This window comes from Haliaeetus leucocephalus, unplaced genomic scaffold (genome assembly GCF_000737465.1).
Source record: "Haliaeetus leucocephalus isolate CR32 unplaced genomic scaffold, Haliaeetus_leucocephalus-4.0 Scaffold184, whole genome shotgun sequence".
Classification (NCBI taxonomy): domain Eukaryota; kingdom Metazoa; phylum Chordata; class Aves; order Accipitriformes; family Accipitridae; genus Haliaeetus; species Haliaeetus leucocephalus.
In genome coordinates, this window is record NW_010972620.1 from 11,159,293 (window position 1) to 11,180,925 (window position 21,633).

A 21,633-nucleotide genomic window follows, 5' to 3' on the forward strand; every position below is an offset into this window, starting at 1 on the left:
GTCCCCGGTCCCCGGCCCCCGTCCTGCCCCGCTCCCGGCCCGTGGCGGACAGAAGACGCCGGCGCGGTTGACAGCCCAACTTTATTTACACCTCCGGTAGCACCTCGGCGTGTCCCGGCTGCTCCCGCCCGCCACACCGCCCCTCTCCCGGGCAGAACACACTCACGGCCCGGCGGCCGCTGGGGCTGACCGCCGGCCCCGCCTCCCGCCGCTCCGCCCCGCCTCGGGCCGTATAATTTAATTATCAACATTTCCAGCGGCGGACCCTCGAGCACCGCCCCGGGGCGGACCCCGGCGCCCCTTCTCCCGGCCCGCCCTGCCCGCGGCATCCCCGCGTCGGTCCCGGCCGGGCTGGCGGCAGCCCGGCGGCAGCAGAGGGAGCTGCTTCCATGCGCTTGCTGCACCGGCAGCGCTGACCGGCGCCCGAGAAGGCGCAGAGGAGAGGGGGACCCGGCTGCGGGAGGGGTCACCCTGAGGGGCAGCGGGACTTGGGGGGGGCCGGGGAGGGTGCCCAGCCCAGGCCTCCGCACCCCAGCCCTCCCCAGCAGCCGGTGGGCACCGGACCCCGGGTGCTTCTCGCAGCTTGTGGGACGGATCGCGGCAGGCCCTGCCAGTTCGCCGTCGCACCGCTCTGGCGGGATGGTGGCCAGGGCCAAGCGGAGCTCTGCGGTCACCGGGCGGGAGAGGGTGCCAAGCCGGAGGGCATCCAGGGTGTGAGGACGAGGGCATGGCGCGGTGCCTGCCCGATGCGGCCCTGCTGCGAGGCTGTGCGGGCTGCCGAGGAGGCAGCGTGTCCTGGGGAGTGCGTGGAGGCAGAAGCGGGGCCGGCGGGTCCGTTCTGGGCCGTGGGCTATCGGTACCGGCAGGCCAGCGCGTTCACGTTCTTCACCACGTAGAAGCTCATGGTCAGCGGGGGGATGACCAGGGTGCGGCCGGCCCGCAGCGGACGAGGCTTTAGCTCGGGCAGGGTCCCATCGTCCACCATGGCCAGTGGCTGCCCGTTGAGCTGGACCAACCTGCGGGACCAGGACAGGGTGAGGGTGGTGGCATCGAGGACGGGGTGGCAGTGGCAGCCCCAGCCGCCAGCATCGCACTTACTTAGAGTGGAGCCCGTCCTTGCCGTAGGGCTGCAGCAGGTACTGGTGGACGATCTTATCCCGCAGCGTCCCCGCCAACTTGATTTTCTTCCGGGAGCGATGTAGGTTGATGATGTAAAGGGTGATGGACCCCCGGACGTAGTTGTGGCTGCAAAGGGGAGAGCGGGAGCTGAGGGGGACATTGGCACATGCCCCGGGAGCAACCGCCTCCAAGAAGTGGTTTGGGGGTCTCTGCAAGAACTGGCCTCGTGCAGCCATCCGGAGGGGACGTTACTGTCCTGGCTGCCCCTCCACAGGGAGATGCCACCTCCCCATCACGAAGCCCGGCTCCGCAATGATGCCTTTTCAGTCTCCCCCTCCCCTCCTCAGCCAGCGGTGGCATGGCTCAAGGGGGTGCCGTGCCAGTGTCTGGAGCTAAGGGGGTGGCGGTCCCAGGGCAGCCCCCCTGGGGCCTCACAAGGAGGAGGCTGAGAACGGAGGGGAGCTCTGTGCGCAAGTGGCGTCTGCCCCCGCCGCCCTGGGCACCTAACTGACAGGTCCAGACACTGATCCTCTGTCCCTGCCTAATCAGGCAGCCCCAAACAAAGGCTATAAAGCACTTTGCACCTGTCAGTTACTGGACAAGGTTTCCTACCGAGCTGGAGGCATGTTGAAAGCATCTGGACTGTGTAAAGAAACAGACTCTCCTCCTCCACAATAGCAACTTGTGTCTGCGGAGGAGGTGGCCGCCCCCACCCCGGCTTGCTGGGGCGCTTTCAAAGACCTTATCAGCGAAACAATAACCAGGCCGGGCTCCCCGGCAGCGCGGCCCGGCGGGTAACCCAACCGACTGGGGGCCCCTCGTGTGAAATCCACTCCCTTGATCTCTGCTGCTGGGGCTGCTCGGCAGCCACCGCACCGGCCCCGGCCGGCCCCGTTCCCAGGCGCGGGCTTGCCATGACTTTCATCGGAGGCATCACTGTTCCTGTGCGCTCCCTCCACCACCACAGCAGCCAGAGCAGTGCCCGAGCGAGTCCCCTGGGAAGCCAACCTGCTTTGCCGGAGCCAAACCCTGGGCTCCTGCCCCAGCATGTCCTCAGTGGTCCCCAAGTCCTGGGGGTCCTGCTTATCCCCACCCTGCAGCCCCCAGCCTCCCTCGCTCTGCTTACTTGTGGTAGCTGGTGCAGTGGGCGTAAATACGGAGCTTGTCGCGAATGACCCTGCCGGGCCGGGGTTTCCTCTGGAGACCGGCCACGTGGATCGCCAGGACCTTGGGACCGATGAGGCGCTTGTAGAGCAGGGAGAGCCAGTAGTCCTGGGGGGCAGAGGGGAGAGTCAGCAGCACAACGGTCCCCCCGACTCACAGCAGGAGCGGGCAGGAGAGGCTGGCTTCCCTGCTTACAGCCTAGCAAAATTTTGGGTGTTGGGGTGAAAATGTGTGCCAGATGTCTGCCTTGGGGTGAGCTTTTTTTATGCAGTCCAAGCCAAAATGGCATCGCTGTTTCCAGGAAAGAGATTAAGGGAGGAATACATTGCTTTGCCCATGCTGAGAGACACCGATACCCTCTAAAGGAGCTCAGCTTTTAGCTGGGCTGCAGAGCGTGGGGAGCGGCATGGATGCCCTTGCGTGTTCCCACGGACCTGCATGTAGCCATGCTGCGGACCTGTGTACTAGCTCCAGCTGATGCACGCAGGATGGTGATGTCTCTGGAGCAGGCAGGCCACCCTCTAGCCCTCTCTCTACATGGGGCTGGAGCACACCAGAGCTCTCCTGTGCTCTCTAGCTCTGTTCATGGCACGCTGGCTTTGGTGACTGCTGAGGGTGCTCCACTTCCCAGAGGTATTTCTTCCATTTTAAAGCCTCCCGTGGAGTTAAGCACCCATGAACACAGCACAGGGAAGCTAAGCACTCAAGAAATAGGAAATGTTTAGCCCCTGCACACATGCGTTAATGATGCAGCCTTTAATTACGTCACCGCATACTACTTTTTCCCACAGGGCACAGCCTCGCTCGGCACACAGGATGGGCCCCAAGCCCCAGGGAGGGGGGTGAGGCTGTGCGGTGACGGAGGCCGCTGCCGGCAGGGCCCCCCACTCATCCGCTGCAGAAGCTGGGAGGTGTGCAGTAAATGAAGCAGGGTTGTGGGAAGGGAAAGGGCAGGCTCAGGCGCTCGCCTGCCGTTCTGCAGGATGGGGCTGTGGCCCTGCTTCTGCTCTGGGCACCCCGGCTGATGCTGGGGAGACAGAGCCTCTTGGGCTGCTTCTGTGGGTGCGCTGGGCACCGCCTGGGTGCTGGGGCACTTTTACACATACGAGCACTCTGGATAAATCCCCTCTGCGCAACCCAGACTGGCTGCCCCAGAGAGACCATGTGCCTCAGGCAACTGTGATGATCCCCCAACCCCACTGGCAATGTCAAACGCCCAGCAGCGATGGTCACACTGGCACCAGGGACTGCTCTGCCCAGCAACGTCTGGCCCGTTTCCACTGCTGTTGTGGAAAGGAGCACAGATCAAGCACCCCATGGCCCTGCACACTGCCTGGGGAGGCACGAGGAAAACCCTGTGTGGTCAGCATAGTGCCAGGAAGGGGTCTGCCACCCCAGAGGGGTATGTGGGGGAAATGGGGTCTCCAGGGCCTCAGGCTACAGGGCAGGATGGGCAGGTGGAAGCACAGATCCCTTGTACAGGTACAGGTATCCATCCCATGGGTGGGAAGCCCTCACACAGCCACCAGTTAACGTGCATTTTGGATTAAGAGGCCAGCAGGTGAAACGGAGCATTAATGCAGCAGAGACCGGCACAAGGTGAACACCCGCCGGCCAGACTGAACTGCTGGCCCCATCCTCTCTCCAGCCCAGCTCAGCAGAAGCTGACCTGTGCCAGCAGCGCTGGGCCGGCCTGGCAAAGCGAGATCCAAACCCACTTCCCACTTTCTGGGAAGCTGTTGCCACAATGCTGGAGGAAAAGCTGCCTCCTGCTCTCCTCTCGCTGCTCCCAGCCAAAACCACGGGGCTTTGTGCCACACCAGCCTGGTAAATGTTTCCCCTGCAAACCCCGGGCCCCGGAGGAGACGCGAGGGTGAAGGGAGAGGCTTGTGCACTCTGGGGAGGCTCAGGCTGTGGGGCCGAAGCTCCCGGGGAGGACGAGCTGCAGTTGCTCGATACCGCAGACACGTGCCTTCCCCGAGGTGCGTGCCATCGTCCCTGTGCCTGCTGGCTGGCGGTGCTGCCCCACACCCTGGGGATGTCCCTGCCTGCACCACGCTGCAGGGGCTGTGCCAGCCCACCCTGCTTGGGCTCACAGCAGGCGGGAGAAGCAGCGCCCAGCACACTGCCGGCTCCCTGGTGAGCCACGGCGATTAGCAGGCGTCATTAGATGAGTAATTACTTGAGTTTATGTCGAGGCCAAAGGTGAGCACAGATTGCAGTGTTTAGCCGCACGGTCGTGAGTTAAAATAAATGAGTTCAGTGCCCCCAGCTACCTGTCAGCTCAGGCTCTTAGGTCTTTCTAGCGGTCCCAGTGGGGTTTCTCACCTCCTCTCCATATTTCCACTGATGAGATGCTGCTTTTGCCTACAAGTTATGGGAGTGGTAGAGGCCAGAGACATCGTGGCCACCCTCGAAATTTCCATATGGGTCTCAAGAGCTGTTCTGCAGGGGGCTTGCGATGGCCTTGTCAAGTTGGGGAATTGGCACCAGCAGCTCCAGCCTCCGGCTGAGCACCCACCCCTCCAGGCAGGGTAGTTCCCTGGGGTTTGCTGCTTTGATGCCAGCATCTCTCTGCTCTCAAGGCTCAGCAGCAGCAAGGTTTGCAATGTGGGGGTGCAGGGAGCTACCCAGCCCCACGACCTGCCCCCGTTGCTGCCAAGTCTCACATGTTGGCATACACTCTTCCCAAGGGTGCTCTGACAAACCCTGCTCCCCTGCAGAGCTGGGGGAGCTGAGCCCGGGGCCCCTGCCGTGGCAGCTCACAGGCAGAGCCATTCAGCATCTCCTGGGCTGGGCACAAGGACAGATGCTTGACTCTCTGGGAAGCATTGGCCACATTTTTCGGCTTCTGATCCAGCTAAGGGTACACAGCTTTTCTGGGAAAAACCGTGCAGATGCCATGAGACAGGTAAGGCAGGCAGCAGTGATGCAGGGTGAGCTGTTCTGCAAAGTGTGAGATGACCACGGCTGACCGTAGAGTATTTTGGTGCAGGCAATGCCCCCAGGGCAGCGTGGGGACTGATTTGTCCCTCCAGCATCTGCAGGAGGCGAGGGGAGAGCAGTGATTTTACCTTGCCTTGCTGGCAAAGCTAGCTCCAAAGTCTCTGTTTCGAGAAGGATGTGGAAATACCAAAGAGAGTTCAAAGGAGGGCCAGAAAAATGACCCCGGGGCTGGAAAAGGAGTCGTCAGTGCCGGCCTCGAGCTCTTCAGCTTACTGCAGGGAAGCACTGAAGACAGCTGCAGCTTTTCGCGTCATCACAAGCCCACTTGCAGCAGGGGCCAAAATCACGTTACTCACAATAAATTACCAGGAGCTGGTGACACTGAGCATTTGGATGATGAATTACACACGCACCTAGCATTGCGGAAACAAACCTGCCGGGTGCAGGCACTTCACCCGGCTGGGCCGGTGCTCTGGGGCTGCTCCTACCACCGGCATGAGCGAACCCCAGTTAAAATCACACTAGGGCTCCTGGGCACCTGCAGCTACTGGCTCCTGTTCAAATGGTGACCAGCTTGGGAAGCAGTTGCTCTTGAAAACCAGCTTGGCTGCAACCAGGGTGGCTTTTCCACCCATCAGTGACCTCTTCTGGACCCCTGACAGCAGCTGGCACCCCTCCCATATGACAAACCCTGTGTGAGTGTGGCCCCCAGGCTAGCAGTGCCCAATTGCCCCTTGCAAAGACAAGTGCCCGCTTTGCAGTGCGGTGCCGGGCATCCCGGCGGAGGCAGCCCCGGCAATGCCTAGGGAGATAAGTGGCTCCAACCAGTGCAACCGCAGAAAGGATTTGGCTTTTGGAGTCACAGAGGGCTCCCGTTGTGAGGGCTTAGCCAGCAATACAGCTGTAGCGGTAGAGGAGGAATAGCAGACAGGAATCTGGTCTGCTATTAGTCCCCTGGGAATCAAGGGAGCCTTCTTGCTTTAATTACTTTGCAGGCCCATTAAGCAGTGCTGCCACTGCAGCCCTCAGAGCTGCAGGCGAGGAGCACCTGAAGGCAGAGCTGTCCTGCGCCTCAAGGAGGTCTCCTGGCTGGGACCCCTGATTTATGGGCAAGAGAGGCGCTTGTCTCAAGCGAGCTGATGTGCAGAGCTCAGGCCAGCCACATCTTCTGAGCTCCATGGGGCCAGTGAAGACACACGAGCTTTCTGCTAGACAGGGAAAGCCCAGAGGGTTCCACTTGATCTCTTTGCACATTTTAATTCATTGCAGGAGCTTTTAGAGACTTCAGCTTTTGGAAACAAGGCTGATTAGGCAGACCTTCAGACAGACCTATTAACCAGACCCTCCCATCTCAGGAGTCATCAGGAAGGGTGCAGGAGCGTATCCCCACGCTCTCTCCTAGAGGCAGCAAAGCAGCTTTACAGCCCACCTGAGTTTGTTCAGCTCCGTGCTCACCACATTGAGAAGACGTTGCCATAACCAGAAAACCGGAGTAACGGAGCCGTAGCCCTTTGGTCTTCCGGGGGCTGTAACCAGCAAAGGCAGCCGAACTTCAAATGAGCTGGCTGCCGACCCTGCGGTGCACAGCCTCCTCTGGCAGGGGCTGCCGGGGCATGGCTCTCTGTCCCCGTGTCGCCGGCAGCATCAGCTGGCTGCTGCCCACCCTCCTCCTCTTCCTCTTGCCTCTTCCTTCTTCTGAAGCTACGCAAGCTCTTCCTCCATCCCTCAGGCACGCTCAAGTTTCAACAGTGATATAGATTGCTCCATTCCTGCACCTTCATCTGCGTTTTTCCACAGTCCAAGCAACCTGTATGGAGATAAGGGCTGGCTGGTCTGCCTTCCCGTACATCACAGGACAGAGAGGTTTGCTCTTTTATCCCTCTGCTGAGCCTGATGGCTCGTTTTTGGCAAAAGCATCTTCCAGAAAAGTAGTGATTGTGGTTGTGAGTGCTTGGAGGGACGGAGAAGCCGCCACTTCCCAGGGAGTCTGTTCCAGCGGTTAAACATCCGCACTGTTAACAATCCCACTCCTTATTTTCAGCTTGAATTTGTCTGGCTTCAGCTTCCAACCAGTGGTTCTTGTTCTTTCTTTTTCCACTAGATTAAAGAGATCCTCAGCATCCAAAGCTTTCTCCCTGCGGAGGTCCTTACATCCTGTTCAAACCACGGCTGGTTGTTCCTTCAGCAAGTCTGGACTTTATGCTGCTTTTAACATTATCCCAGAGTTTTATGTGCTTCTTGGACTGTGGGAGTTCGAGGCTTTCTCACCCAAATCCTGTGCAAGGTCCTTCAACAAGCAGAGTGGGGCAGAGCCTCTCCCCAAAGGGAACATTTGCTGAAGTCAAAATGATCAGCTCTGGGAGCGGGCACTGATGCTGTCCTCACGTGCTCGCATGCACCCACCCTCAGGGCTGTGATCTGTTTGCCATTTCGCATGTGCACCCTCCTTGTGTGGAGGTCCTGAAGAGCTGAGGACTTGGTGAGCTGTCTCCTACATTTGCTGCCGTACTGGTGCAATTTGCGGGTGTGCCCTGAGCATCATGGGGGACACTCCAGAGAGGGTCTGTGAATGGGGAACAACACTCCTCCTAGCCCCAAACAAGGGGGCTTCAGGTGGACTGGGCTGCCAGGAGCCAGTGGCACCAGCAGGGGAGGACGGGGCCAGCACGTACGGAGATGCTGCAGCGAAGTGGCCCCTTGCCTCTTCTCTCTGCTCTGCCCACGCAACCCTGCCCCTCCTGGGCAGGACAGACCCTTGCTTTCATCCAGGCACCTGCACCTATGAAAGGATCAGCCAATGCTGCCCAATTCCTTTCTTGCTTAGCCTTGGTCCCTGCAGGTGCCCACCACCAGTCCCCTGAAGCTGCTGACGACTCTGCCTGGCCAGCCGTTGCTTTCACTGTGCTGATCCTCTTCCTTCCTGCTCTAACGGCTGCGAACACCTCATTTCACACCACTCTTTCCTGCATCGCCTTCCGCCTTCATATCTTCCCAGCAGCTTTCTCTGCTGGCAAGCAATCTATGGCTGAAGTGTGACATGAGGGGCTGCCAGTCCTGCACCCCAGTGCCTTTCAGCTAAGGAGGGAGAGGAGAGGAGGCAGGCACGGCGAGGGAGGGCAATGGCTCCATTAGCCGGGGCAGGAACAGCTCTGTGGAGCAGAACAGTTGCTGCTGTGGCTGTGTTGTGCACTCTGTGTGCTTACATGGGCTTATGGCAGGCTGGCTCTTGTCTGGCCCTGTGGACTGAATATCTACTCGTGGTTAGGGAAAGGAAATCAGGTCACGTTTTACAACAGCTCTGTGATAAGTCCCAAAGCGCAGCACATGGGGACAGCCAGGAGAGTTGCTCCCATCCCAAATAACCTGCTAACATGAGTGCACCCATGGCCTCAGAGAGCAGCATTTTCATCCACCGGTACCAGCAGCACCACAAGCATTGTGTTTGGGCCAAGCATCAGCCATTCATCCTACAGCTCAGGGTCTCTCCCAGCTGTGCCAGCAGCACAACCCACCAAGGCTCTGATGAGCATCACGTCTTCCCAGCCTTCGAGCCGCTGCACCCTTTGCACAGCCTCTCTCTGTTGTCTCTGTCTCTTCCTCTCTTTTTCTCCATCCTGGAGAAAGACCAAACACTGACATTAAGGTAAAATTCCTGCTGTGGGAGTGGCAGCCACAGGAATCACTGCTGGGCACCAGTGGCACTGAGGGGACAGCCTGCCAGGCACTGGGAAAGTGGCGAGTGGGAAGTGGTCCCTGCCTACCACTGCCCTTGATGAGCTGGCCCCCAGCCAGCAGCCTCCACCTTCCCGGGGAGCTGAGCAGATGGAGGAACAGCCAAACCTCTCCTTTGTCATCACCTCTCCCTAACAGGGACCAGGCGATGGAGGCCGCAGGAAGGGAGCAGAGCTGCCGGATCAGAGGGCTTGGAAACCAAATGCAACTTCTTTGCTGTTTTCTGATCTTCTGCTGCTTTTCACCACAACGCTACTTCCCTCTGCTCCGCCAACAAGCACCAACACATACTGGGAAGAGTCTTGCTGCCCCATCTAGCATGGTGTGTCTGGGAGACGCGGGCAGTGGCTGTGTCTGTCCTTCCAAGTACGAGCCACTGCTGCCGGTCCCAGACGAGTGTGTCTCTGCCCCAGTCTCTGGTGCAGGAGTAGCAGCCCAGCTCTGGGTCTGCACATGTCCTGCAGCTCTGGCGGGTGGGTGCCAGAGCTGCTAGCCGCAGCATAGCTTTGATGTGTTTGAGAGTCCAAGCATACGCATACACACTTCAGAGATGTTTTTTATGGTGCACTAAGAGGGAAAGGCCCCTTAATCCACTGTGACAGCAAGCAGAGTTTAGGTGCTTTAAATCTGTCTCCTTGTTTGTGGATAAAACAAGCCTCAGAGCAGACTTAGAGCTCCTGGAAGGCTGAATGCAGTGAAGGTGCAGAGAGCTGAGGATGCTGCAGTCCTCGAGACATGGTATGATCATGGCTGAAAGGACAAGGCAGTACAGGAGATGCCCTGCTCAGACCCACTTCAGGTGCTCGTGCAGAGGCTGGCTGGGAGATTTCTGCGGGACACCATTTCCACTCTGCCCTTCAGTGGCCCATGCTCTGGCTTGACATGTCATGGGAGAGCCCTTCCCCCGCACACACCTGAACTGCCCAGGACTTCATCCCTCCCTCCTGCGGCCGGAGCGAACATCCCGTACAGCTCCTGCCTGTCCTCGCCTCTCCCGCCCCTTCCCCATCTGCAGGCGTCGCTCCCGCCAGAGCCAGTGCTCCAGCGTGCGGGGCAGATGGGGGTGCCAGACACCCGCGCGGCAGATTTATGGTCATCAGGAACAGTTTCCATGTGTGTGCGAGCTCCATTGGACCTGCTCCCTCTCCCCACCCTATGTTGCTCCCAGGCTTGGGACCATGCCTCTGCCTCTGCCTCTGCCCGCGGCGGCACATGGCAGACTGCAGCCCGACCTGGCTGCCCTCTCCCCGACAGTGACCCCAAAGCCTGAGGGTCCCCGCCGGGGGGAACAGCAGCCGCAGTCCTACCCCTGCCAGCTCGGCCGGCTGCGTGTGCGCAGCGCGGTGACTCAGTGCTGGGCGTGCAGATGGGCCGGCGCAGCAGCGGGGCTGAATTCCCCCGGCCCCGCAGCCAGCTGGCCGGGCTCGGCGGTGGGAGCGCGAGCGCTTGCAGGAAAGGGCTCTCTGTACGCTTCCCCCTACGGATGCCGGGTCTCCTCTTCGCCTCTGGACACTGCCCAGCCCAGCAGCCGGGCAGCCACCGGGCGAGCAGACGGCAGGGTGGGCATGGGCGCAGGTGGGCGAGGACCTGCGAGGGGGCGAGGGCCCCCTCCTGCGCAGCGCAGGGGCGGGAGAGGCACCGTCCAGGGAGACGGCTGGGACCTCCAGCTGCAATTAGCGACGCCTCCGGCCAAGCCAGCTCAGCTAACGAGCGCACCGGGGAACGCGTACGTGCGGCAGGCAGGAGCGTGGCCGGGGGACCTGCTCCCACCCCTGGCACCCGGCACGGCACCCCCCCGGCGGGGCCCTTGCCTCTGTGCACCCGGAGACGGGGTCCCAGCCCATGCCCTGCCGGGGAGGTGCTGGGACAGGTGGGGCAGGCACCATCGGCACTCGATCACCGCGCTCGCACCACGGCTCTGCCCTAGGGACCCCAAGGGATGCTGGGGAAGGCGGCAAACTGGCACTGCGCTCGTTCACAGCAGGGCTTTTACGAAAGCCTGGTTAGGAAGGGAACAGCTCACTAAGGACAGACCCGATCTGAGGCCGGGGTCCTCCCTCCTCCAGGACAGACAGTAACTTTCCCATCGAGTTCCAGTGCCTTCGGGCTAAGCAAAGCAGGTGAAAAATCACCCACAGCATCCAAGCGTCCGACCACAGCACCGTCAGGCACAGGCCTCCGCACCGCTGCGATGCTTTCTCAAGGATGCCATCAATTCACAGGCAATATCTTATTGTCTTCTACTACCACAGCTGAGCAGGCAGTCCCTGCCATCGCTTCACCCTGTGATCCCTCTGGGCCTTTCTCATGCTGCATAGGAAACCTAAACGCAGAAAGGAAGTTTTAGTATCTACCTAACCCTGGAGAACCAAGTATCTCGCTGTCCACAGTCTTTAGGACAAGGCCCAAGAAGAGCCACAGTTATCAGGAAATGGAAGTCTGGATTTCCGCTTTGGCTTTTCTATGGGGTTTGTGTTGCTCGAGCTCTGCCTAGAAATGCACCCAAGTTTTTCCATGCATAGGTATAACCTTACAGCACTGTGTGTTAAGGGAGCGGAAGTCACTACCAAACGGATAAAAAAGAGGTGAGTGCCATGTGGAAGAGCATTCAGAAAGGTCTTTAACATGCTGTAACAATCTGAAGAGAAAGCTTACACCTAGCTGGGGGGCTCTCCAGTGAAATAGAAGTATTGCATCCCTCTGGACTGTTTCAGAGAGGTATTAAGGAAACAGAAATGGAGTATGTACACCGCATGCCTGAAATGAGCCTAGAGCTACTAAATGCCAGAGTGGCATTTCAAAGACACTGCCCTGTGAAGAGTGAATATCAGTGCTGCTCCTGCCCTCCTTTCCTCTGCTCCTCACTCCCACACACATGTACAGATGGGTTTATGTGCAGGCAGGAGACTGACGTACCTGCAAGAGGCTTTATTTAAAGGGCTTCAAGCACAAGCCCTGACTATTATACAGCTGGCTGCCCCAATCACTCAGGAAGAAAAAGCACTCCAACCATACATGAAAAAGTTCTCTCAAAAATAACAAGGCATTAAAATGCTTGAGCTCAGTTGCATTAAGGGAGGCTTGAGCATTTCTATTCCCCAGCCTAATAACATCTGTACTAAGGCCGGGGAGCCTCATGTCACCCAGTTTCTCCTTCTTTGCTCCCCATTAGTCCAGCAAGAGAAACCCACTTCCTCAATTCTGCACCCAGAAGGAGGCTCAGAGACATGGCCTCACCTTCCCCTGCCGCAGCACCTGTCCCTCACATGGGGCTTTGATGGCATCACCTCTGAGGAGAAGGTGGATGAGCGATTCTGGCAGCCAGGACAGGCACTCAGAGCTGCTTTTTCATGGGTGAAGGACCTGGATGGGGATGCAAAGGCCACATCCCTTGCAAGATGCCCCAGAAGCCACATGAGCTCATGAACGAGCTGTGTGTGGAAAGCCCAGCAGATACGTGAACATCTCCCTAATTTCACTGTGAAGCTGCAGTGCCCCTGGGCCACACTGCTGCCACCTGAGACCATTTTCGGGGAACCAGTCTGCATTGCACCGGCAAGCCACCACGGCGCAAAGCCAGGGATAGACTGGCTTAAACCTCCGCTTTCAAGGTTTCACTGCATCCCTGCCTGTAAGCAGCTATTCCCAGGTGCTCTTGCGTTTCCCACCGAAATGGCCAGAGTTTACAAGTTTATTTTGAAACCAAGCCTAACCCTCGGAAAACACAGAGCAACCCCCACCAGTCTGCCCGGGTTTGCTGCCCAGTGCCCATGCCCAGGGAGCAGCCATGCTCCCTGCCCACCCGACGTGCTGGTAGCCCTCGCTAGCTCACAGCATGGCCCATGACAGCAACTATCACCCTGCTATACATAAGAGCGGCACAGTGATTTGCCTGCTCCTTCCCTTGTACATAACAAATCCCCCCAGTGCTGCAGTCCTGGGGGAGAGGCAGAAACATTGTGATTTAGAAGCTGAGACTCCCACAGCAGTGCCCACCAAGCAACCCCCGTTACCTGCATTCCCTGATCCCCCAACATGGCACTCACTCCACATTTTATGAGCTTCCTTATGCCATCCACTGTAACATGCCCTAACAGAGACAGTACTAATGTGAGCAAGACCAGCAGCATACGAGGGACCCAGCTGCAGGACAGAGAGGAGGGTTCGCATGGCAGCAGTGCAGTGCTCGTACAGTGATGAACTACAAATCACTTGGTTTTATATGGGAAGCTCTTTAGCACAAGGATGGAGAGCTGTATTTGCATCACCATGCCATCCCTGGACCACGCAGGAAACTCTCCCTGGACCATGCAGCTACCCAGCACCTAAAGACACTGCTATAAAAGGCTCAACTTCAGCTCAGCATCCCCAAACATGCCGTACTCTTCTCTGACAAGCAGGGATCAGCAGTGGCAGGGGAGGAGGAGGAGGTGCAAAGGCTGCTATGGGGAGCCCAGCCCTGGCTCCCGGCTCCCTGAGGGGCTGCCAGCCGGAGCTGCGATTGATGCTGCAGTGGTGCGGCCCTTCTCTCAGCAGGCAGCTGCCTCACGCCCAGCCGGCGTGCGGAAACCTCTTTGTCGTGGCAGCTAATGAGCAGATTGTATTTCACAGCGCCGCGGCCCCGCGCAGGTACAGCCAGCGGCTTTCATCTCCCTGATAGCTCCCACGGGAAAAGAGTGGCCACTGCCCTGCGGAGCAGGTCACAGTCCGGTCTTGCTGGGCTTTTTGGTGTTTGCAGCTTTTAAACCCTCCATCGGTCTGCACCTGCCTGTGGCTCTTTTATAGCACGGGAGTGGAGGGAAAGGGCTTGGGGAAGCACCCACCGGAGTTTGTGCAGGAACACAGTGGTGGGATGTGGGATCAATGCTGAAGCACATGGGAGAGCGAGGAAACGGCCATGAGGCAGGGTGGCATCTAACTTCTGGGAGACTTCTCTTTAAAACAACAGCAAAATCCATTTTAAAGACCTCTATTGCATTTAACAGCCCCGGGTTTATTCCTCTAACTCCTCCCCGGCTTTAATCCCGCTCCTAACTGCACGCCTGCTCCAGCCGCTCCGAGGCCACTGCCCCTGCTGTGCCAGCAGAGCTGGCCACGGGCCACCCGCTGCCCCCACGCGCCTGGCGGGCAGGAGCTGGCCTGCCCCAGTCCAGCCAGGAGAAATCCAGGGGGGCCCTGAGGCCCTGGGGAGGGGGGAGATGTGGCTTGGCCAGGGGAATTGGCTCTTCAGAAGAAATCCATCAAGTGCTTGCCCCAGGCTCAGATTTATCTCAAACAAAGTTCAAAGCCCCCCAGGCTCCCCCCAGCCCAGGCCCCCAGAGCTGGCAGGTACGCTTGCCAGAGGGGTACATGCGGGAGCAGCCCAGGGTGCTCCAGGAGATACCTGCACAGGCAGGGGACCGTGATCTCCCACTCAGCAGTTCGCTCTCCAGAGCCACCCACCAGGCCATGCTGGGGGGGTTAGCACAGACCTCGTGTCACTGACACCTCCCGCATCCTCCCCCGACACTCAGGGATGCTGTCGTGGGGATGCTGTTTTCATCGGCTGAGTAGGTAGAGCCGACCGAGACGCAGCTCCGTCAGCCTCTGCCCCCCTGCAGCCGCCCCCGAGATCCCGGCGCAGCATCAGAGGCAGATTTGCAGCCGCAGGGTTGTGCACCTCTCTGACACGGATCCCCAGCCTGCCGGCAGTGTCTGCTCAGTCATGGACCCATAAATCCTTTCCAGGGGAGATGCAGAGCGCCCAGCCACTCTGCCAGGCTCTCTGCTTACAAGGCAGCGTATATACTACCCCCCCCCCCCCCGCCCCCGGAAAAGGAAACCTGCTACTTTTAACAGGGTTTTTCATATGGTGTCTTTATCAGCACCATGTGTGCTGGGAGTTTCCCCCAGCCCAGGCATTTTTGAAGAGCGAGGGATGTTGCGGGGCACTGGTGAGGACCACTGCTCCCTGTGAAGCCAGGAATGCCCTTCAAATGCCCTTCACCTTGGTTTCTAGAGATCTGAAGTTGGGTGCTGAGGCTCCAGCCCAGCTTCCCCCGGGCCAGCTCACCACTACTGATCCAGCTGCCCGCCCCATGCCATGTGTGGTGGTCCTGCCACATCCCGCCCTCCCTCCAACTCTGCAGTCCGCACTGGCACCCCTCAGTGGCACCAGCCTCCCTCCTGTGCTACTGACCCTGGGCACTAGATGAAGTTTCAGCTACAGAGGTATTACTCTCCCATCTGCCTCCAACACGTTGCATTTGACGTGAACTAATGTCTCCTATTAACACTGCAAGAAACAGATCTGGAAAAATTCATTTTCAAGCAGAGTTCAAACAGGCCACAAGGAGACAGTCTCCCCAAAATGAGTGGGGAGCAGCCAGCACCAGCGCAACACCCGCAGGCAGACCTACCGGCAAGGGGTTGAAGTTCTGGTCCACGAGGTGGTTGTGGCCATGGTCAAGGAAGGAGTGCCGCACCACGACGTCGATGCCCTGGCTGGCCAGCAAGCCCAGCGTGTTCAGCCACCTGGGGACGGAGGGAGCAGAGTCAGGCCGCCGCAGGGGAACCACCCAGCCCCAGTGGCACAGCCATGCTCTGGCACACGGCGTCGCTTTCAAGCACCCGACCTGGTGCCTGCTCCCAGCACCTGAGCTGAAGCCTTCAGATGGTTTTGTGAGCTGGCTATCAACCAGCTCCCACCATCCCTGCCCCAGCAAGCCTGCATGCCTCTCCACCCACCACAGCCACCTCTGCCGCAGCTGTGCCAGACCTGAGCCCCTGCGTGCACGCCAGCATCACAGCCCTGTGCCCAAAGCGTGGGGTGCTCCCCCAGCCTGCCAGCACTCTGCACCCGCCACCTCAGCAGGGGGACCGGACCTTTGCACCAGCCTGTCTCCTCACACCCCCCCAGGCAAAGTCTTCAACCCTCACAGCCTGCCACAGCCCTGATACCCTGGGCATGTCCCCATGCCTCCCCGCAAAGCCTGAATAATCTTCCTCCAACTTCTGTGATCACAGCCAGCTCTGAAGATCTGAACTGGGGCTTTGCAGCAGGATGCCTGTGCCACGGGGCTGTACCAATAGACAAGCCCCAGGAGCTAAGAATGGTTGTAGCTTCAAAGAAGGAGAGAAAACAGTTTCCAGAGCAGAGCCCTGCCGAGTGCTTCCCTGGGCAGGTGCCCTGGGAGTGAATGCATGCAAGGACGTGTGGATGCCGCCTGAACCAAAAACGCAGAGCGGGAGGAGGCCTGGGCAATCCCGAGCTGCTGAGCGATGCAGCCTGTCAGGATGCCAGCCCTGGGGTCCCAGAGCTGGCATGCTCAGATCACACCTCCCTTCCAAACCCATGCCCTCTGGGCACACTGTGGGTACCAGTGTGGGATCCCATGCAGTCCCCTCCTTACTCTGCTACCCTGTGTATGCCAGAGGCTGGGTCACCTACAGGAAAGCAGAGCTGAGGAGGGGTGATAGGGATGCTACAGAGAAAATAATGGTGCCCAGGCTGCTGGGGAGTACCGAAGGGGGTACAGGTGGGGTCTCTGGGCACAGAGCTGGCCCTCTCCTGGCTGCAGCGGCTTTGCAGCACCCAAGCTGCACCCACAGAGCCCGTGGGGGTGGCAGTGCCCTGGCACCGGCAAGCCGGCGTAACTCACAGGAACCCGGCCGCATAGGAATCGGAGAGGTTGTTCATGCCTCCGGACGAGGTTGTGCCAACGCCTTCCAGCCAGATCTTCTTCCCTGGAGTGTATGTGTTCACTACCTGTGCAGGAGACAAAAGCAATCAAAATGACTCTCATGAACCTGTGATTTAAAGCCAAGGCAGACATCTCCTGTGCTATGCCCTCGGAAGGCTTACAGAGACCTTCGGTAATAGTACTGCTGGGCAGTCAGTGCCTGCCTGGCCCTGGCATGGTCACTAGGTGTCTTCACCATGGCTGGGTGGTGGGAGACTGTTCCTCACTCTCTCCTGCCACTGCCACACGTCCACTACCCGTCTTCCAGAGCCGCTCCAAACATGCCCTCCCAAACATGCTCTCATGCTCCCAAACCCGGACCCCGCTCTTTCCCTGTGGTCTCCCCATGCACTCCATCCCGCAGGCTGCCCTGCTACATCACCTCAGCTCTCCATGTCCCCAAGCAAGGTGGCTGCTAGCCACAGGGAGCACCTGAGCCCCAATGGCTCTGTGGTGTGGGAGCAAAGGGACATGTACTGGAGCCACATGGAGGAACGGTGGGCAGCTGAGAAGAAAGCAGTGGATGCCCCTGGGCATAGGTAGAGCCAGCCCCATGGCTGAGCAGGGGCTGCTTTGCAGCCTGAGGGGTCCCTGGCACAGGCGGGACATGCAGGTCCGAGCACACTGGCCCACCCCTTACAAGGCTCTAGCCAGCAGCGCAGACACTCGTGAGATGCCAGGCGGGATAGGAGGGCTTGGATGGCTGGAGCTGCCCTCTCCCAGCATGAGCAACCTCCAGCACCGCGCAACGCCCCATCCTCTCTCCCGCAATCCCACTTCTCCAGGCAGGGTGACAGGCTCCCGTGACCAGATGTCTGCAAACCCAGTGGCCCAAGGAATGCTCCGCGCAGCCTGACGGATCCTGCCCCATTAGTGAGGAGAGCTGGAATGTGCTGGATGGACTGGGATCCCTCAAAGATGTTAAATACGCCAGCTCTGGGCTGCCTCCCACTCACAGCCTGTGAGAGTCGACATCCCTGACTGAAGCCCCAGAGGTGTTGGCATCCTGCCTGTAATTATCTAAGCCCGCCACCTTCCCCTGTCGGAGAGGAAGCAATAAAACAGGGAAGTGGACAAGCCCAGCTGCTCTAATCAGCCCCGGCAGGATGCACAGACTCAAAGCCAAGCTGGAGGCTATTAGCACCCAGCGCTGTGCTTTTGCTCAGCCACACTGGCATTCCCGGGAGAGCCCTTCCCCAGCCCTGCCCTGCGCAGACCAAATCCTGCCCTGTGGGTGCGAGGGTTCCCCCAACCCGCACCGAGGGCAGCTCCTTGCTGCCTCTAGTCTGGGGATGGATGGGGTTCTGCTCCCTTCCCAGTGGATTCTCGACCCACAGCAGAAGTGGGACACGTGCCACCACTTTTGGTGGGGTATTGTACCCCCAGTACAATAGAGACAAGATTGTCCCTGCGCTGATCCCGCTGGCTGCCCCGCCATGACTGCCTGCAGCAGGAGGATCATCCGCGTGCGCGGATGATTCCCAGCTTGTGCCAGAGGACTCAGTGAGCGGCTCCTCTCCTCCAGTTTTGCTCTGCCGACCCTCACATCCCCTTTCTCGGGGCCTCTTTTGAGTTGTTTACTCATCCTATGGTTTCTCCCTGCAGGAATTACAACAGTAAGACATTGTGGTGACTGGTATGGTGTGAAAACCTAGACAAGATGGACAGACAGACATCTACTCTAGTCCCTTAAGCCTTCCCCACTTACTAGGTGTTCCTTATTTCTTCTGGAACTGACAGCTGAGTGGGCCGGTCACAGCCCTGGCCCCTGTATCAGCCAAAGCAGGGGGACATTGCGAAGCCCCTGTCCCCTACCCAGCTGCTAGAGTTGCAAGCCAGGTCACCCCAACCACTGGGGAGAGAAGTGCTTGCTGCAGGCTGCAGTAGCTAGGCAGAGCCAATGGGCTCTGACAGAGCATGCCAGCAACAGCTGGGTTGTATAACACAGTCAAAACATGATCATCAGGGAAAAAAACCCGTTGTTCATAATGATCATGATTCTTCACTAGTGAAAATCACCCCAGAAATGCAACTGTCACAACTTTGCAAGCAACGTTTTCAGGCGCTGTGAGCAAGCGGGGTAAGATGTTGCAGTAGGAGTCCCTTCCTGAGCAGGCACGGCACTGGCTGTGTTTGGGACAGCGTGGTACTGCCTGGCTGCTCCCTTCTCTCCTTGTTCTTGGTAGCCAATTTCAGAGAATACCCATCTTACATGCTGCTCCCTTCAGGAATGGACAGATGGGAGACTCAAGCCAGTCGGCTGCTTTAGAAAGGCTTTGCACAGCAGTGTCTGCCCCTGCCCCGTGCATCCAGCCTGCATCCCAGAACACTGGTGCAGCCCACGCCACACTGCAGCCTGCGGCCGCTTCCCTCCCAATGCGCTGCACATCCCATCCCGGAGCCAGGCATCATGCTGCCTGGTCTTTCCTCCCATCCCCTGTGTGAAGGCTGGCTGCATTTAGGCTGGGAGCACAGCCACCCCCAGCAGACACCTGCCATCCCTGCCCCACACCAGCTCCCTGGCAGCACGTCGGTGCTGAGGCCAGAGCCCCAGCCACCAGCTGTGCCAAGGTCGGGCACCATGGCCACAGTGCCCCCTCGTCCCTTGCAGACCCTTTGCACTCACGCACTTTCTGGATTTTCCTGATCTGGTCAGAGAGCGTGTCTAACAGGCGCGTTTTCAGGAAGTCCGTCACTTTGGCCACTCGGCCATCAATGTAGTAACTGGAAGGAAAATAAGAAGACAAGGATCAGACAGCTGGGAGCAGCTCTGCCCCAAACCATGTCCTCCCGTCCTGCTGCTGCCCCATGCCAAGAAGCCTCCTCTGCTCCTGGGGGGGTCCCTGCTTGCACCCTGCTCTGCCCTGGCCCTCTGGCCGTGCCCGTGTCTGGCAGGTGCTTTCAGTCTCCAAAACAGGGTGTGAGGTGGACGCCCCCTGAACGCAGAGCATGCTGCACTGCACAAACCATGGGAAGTTTTGCACTTTCTTTACTGCTGGTGAAACACTGGGAGCAGAACGCCAAAGGCTGGGAGCAAAATGCCACCCACAAAGGCTTTGCAGCACCTTCTGCACTGTTCTCACGGAGACTCCACGGAAAGAGACCCTCCAACACGATGCCTGTGATAGCAGCGCCTGGGGTCCACGACCAGGGAGATCTTCTGCTCACCTGGCTCACCCATCTGTACCCGTCCCCCATCTTACAGACACACTGTTTTCAAAATGCAGATAAGCCAGTCAGTCCGGGGCCCAGCATCATTGCTATGGGAAAGACTGCTTTTATGGGATGGCAAAACAGAAGATGCAAATCTGAAGGCTGAAACAAAGGGCTCCTTAGCCCCAGGAGGACACTACACAGACACCAGGGAGGAGAAGGGTCCTGAGCAGCAAATACCCTCTGAGACACACTGGAAATTGCTGCAGTAAACCCTCAGGAGGGGATGGGGGATGCTGCCTGTGCTCACAGCCATGGGAATAACTGCATCACTCTGCCTGCTTTATGGGACACTCTCCATTCAATAGCTGGTCTGCAGGGGCAACTGTACAGAGCCTCTTCTGGTCTGAGAATCACAATTGCTCATGGATGTCCTGCTGCAATAACAACGCTTCAGGCTAAGCCCTGATGGTGTTTCTGAGCAAGGATTAGCGACTGTGGGGTACACGGGCTGAGGACCTATGGCACCAGAGTGAGCCCTGCTCCCAGCACCCCTGCACCTTCCTTGCTCGCTCTTCCAGCAAAATCCACAGCTGTACCTCCCACACAAGAAATGCCGTGGCCATTACCTGCAGGGGAAATCCTGCTCTCACAGAAATCCATTCTGCCCTGGGAATGCCAGGGAGCGTTTCCCATACAGAGGGCTGATTCCTGCTCTCCATGTGCTTGCTTATATAAAACACAGCTATAGTGCTGCCAATCATGATGTGAATCATCTGTCTCTGAGTGTGAGAGGAAGGCTCTGAAATGCCACAATACCATCTCCTGGCTCCAGGACATAAGGTGAAGTAGTCTGTCCTGGAGTGCAAATACCCTGTGGCTGGAGGTAATCCCAACTGGCTCCTCCTGAGGAAGTGTCTGGGGCTGGCACCTCTGCCCCCATGCAAGGAGCAGTGGCAGCCCTTGCACATCTCCCAGAGGCTCCTCCCAGCCTTGCATGGACACCAGGACGTCTGCTGCAGCATGCACTGGCCTACCCCTGGGACAGCCATTTAGCTGATAAATAGGTTTTGCAAGAGAATTACAGCATCTCTGGTGGAGGCTGGCAGGGCTCAGCCATTGCATCCCATCCCTCACTGGAGCCACGTCCACTCGGCATTCACCAGAGTTACACAGACCCTTCTCCCTCTCCACAGACTTCAGTGCAGCCATGGGTGCTGGGATGCATAACGGGCTGAAGACCTGGGGTCTGAAGAAAGGCGGAGTCACCTTTCCAGGGCTTTCTCCGTAACATGCATCTCATCCGCACCAGTGAGCAGCTGTAGCAGCCATAGTGGCTGCTTCACTTGGGTGCTGGAATGCAGGAGCATCCCCAAAGGATGACGTGGACTAACTCATCCTCAGCTAGAGCACCCGGCACACGTGCAACATGCACGAGTGCTCAGAGAGGATTTTTGTGTCTCACTGCTCCAAGTCACTACCCAGGTAACAGAGTAAATGCACTTGGAGCTGTGCAGGGCTTGGAGCTGTGCAGGGCTGTGGTGAAGGGGGAACAACACCAGCACTAACTGTCCCAGAACAGAAATGCATTACAGGCTCAACTTGCAAATGTATTAAACAAGAACCTCCTCCGTCAACCCTCCCCCAGCCATGCAGTCCCAGCTGTGTCCCCAGCAAAGCACAAGATCATGCCAGTCACACCCCAATTTCACTCCAATGTTGTGTAACCCAGGGAAGGAGGCAAGAGGCATTTCTGTATGTCCGTGGCAAATGGAAGGTGCTAAGGGCAGAGATTATC

General features: G+C 58.5%; 1 protein-coding gene across 1 annotated transcript in view; it reads right to left on the bottom strand.

The window, feature by feature from the left end:
• Positions 1-850: 850 nt before the first annotated feature.
• HPSE2 (heparanase 2 (inactive)) overlaps positions 851-21,633 on the bottom strand; it is a 112,813-nt gene continuing 92,030 nt past the window's right edge. Inside the window, exons 7-12 of the mRNA XM_010564879.1 lie at positions 19,313-19,406; positions 16,602-16,708; positions 15,360-15,474; positions 2,246-2,391; positions 1,099-1,245; positions 851-1,016 (exon numbers count right to left, since the gene is read on the bottom strand). Of these exons, the coding sequence (XP_010563181.1) occupies positions 851-1,016; positions 1,099-1,245; positions 2,246-2,391; positions 15,360-15,474; positions 16,602-16,708; positions 19,313-19,406 (775 nt within the window). The remainder of the gene's footprint in view (positions 1,017-1,098; positions 1,246-2,245; positions 2,392-15,359; positions 15,475-16,601; positions 16,709-19,312; positions 19,407-21,633) is intronic.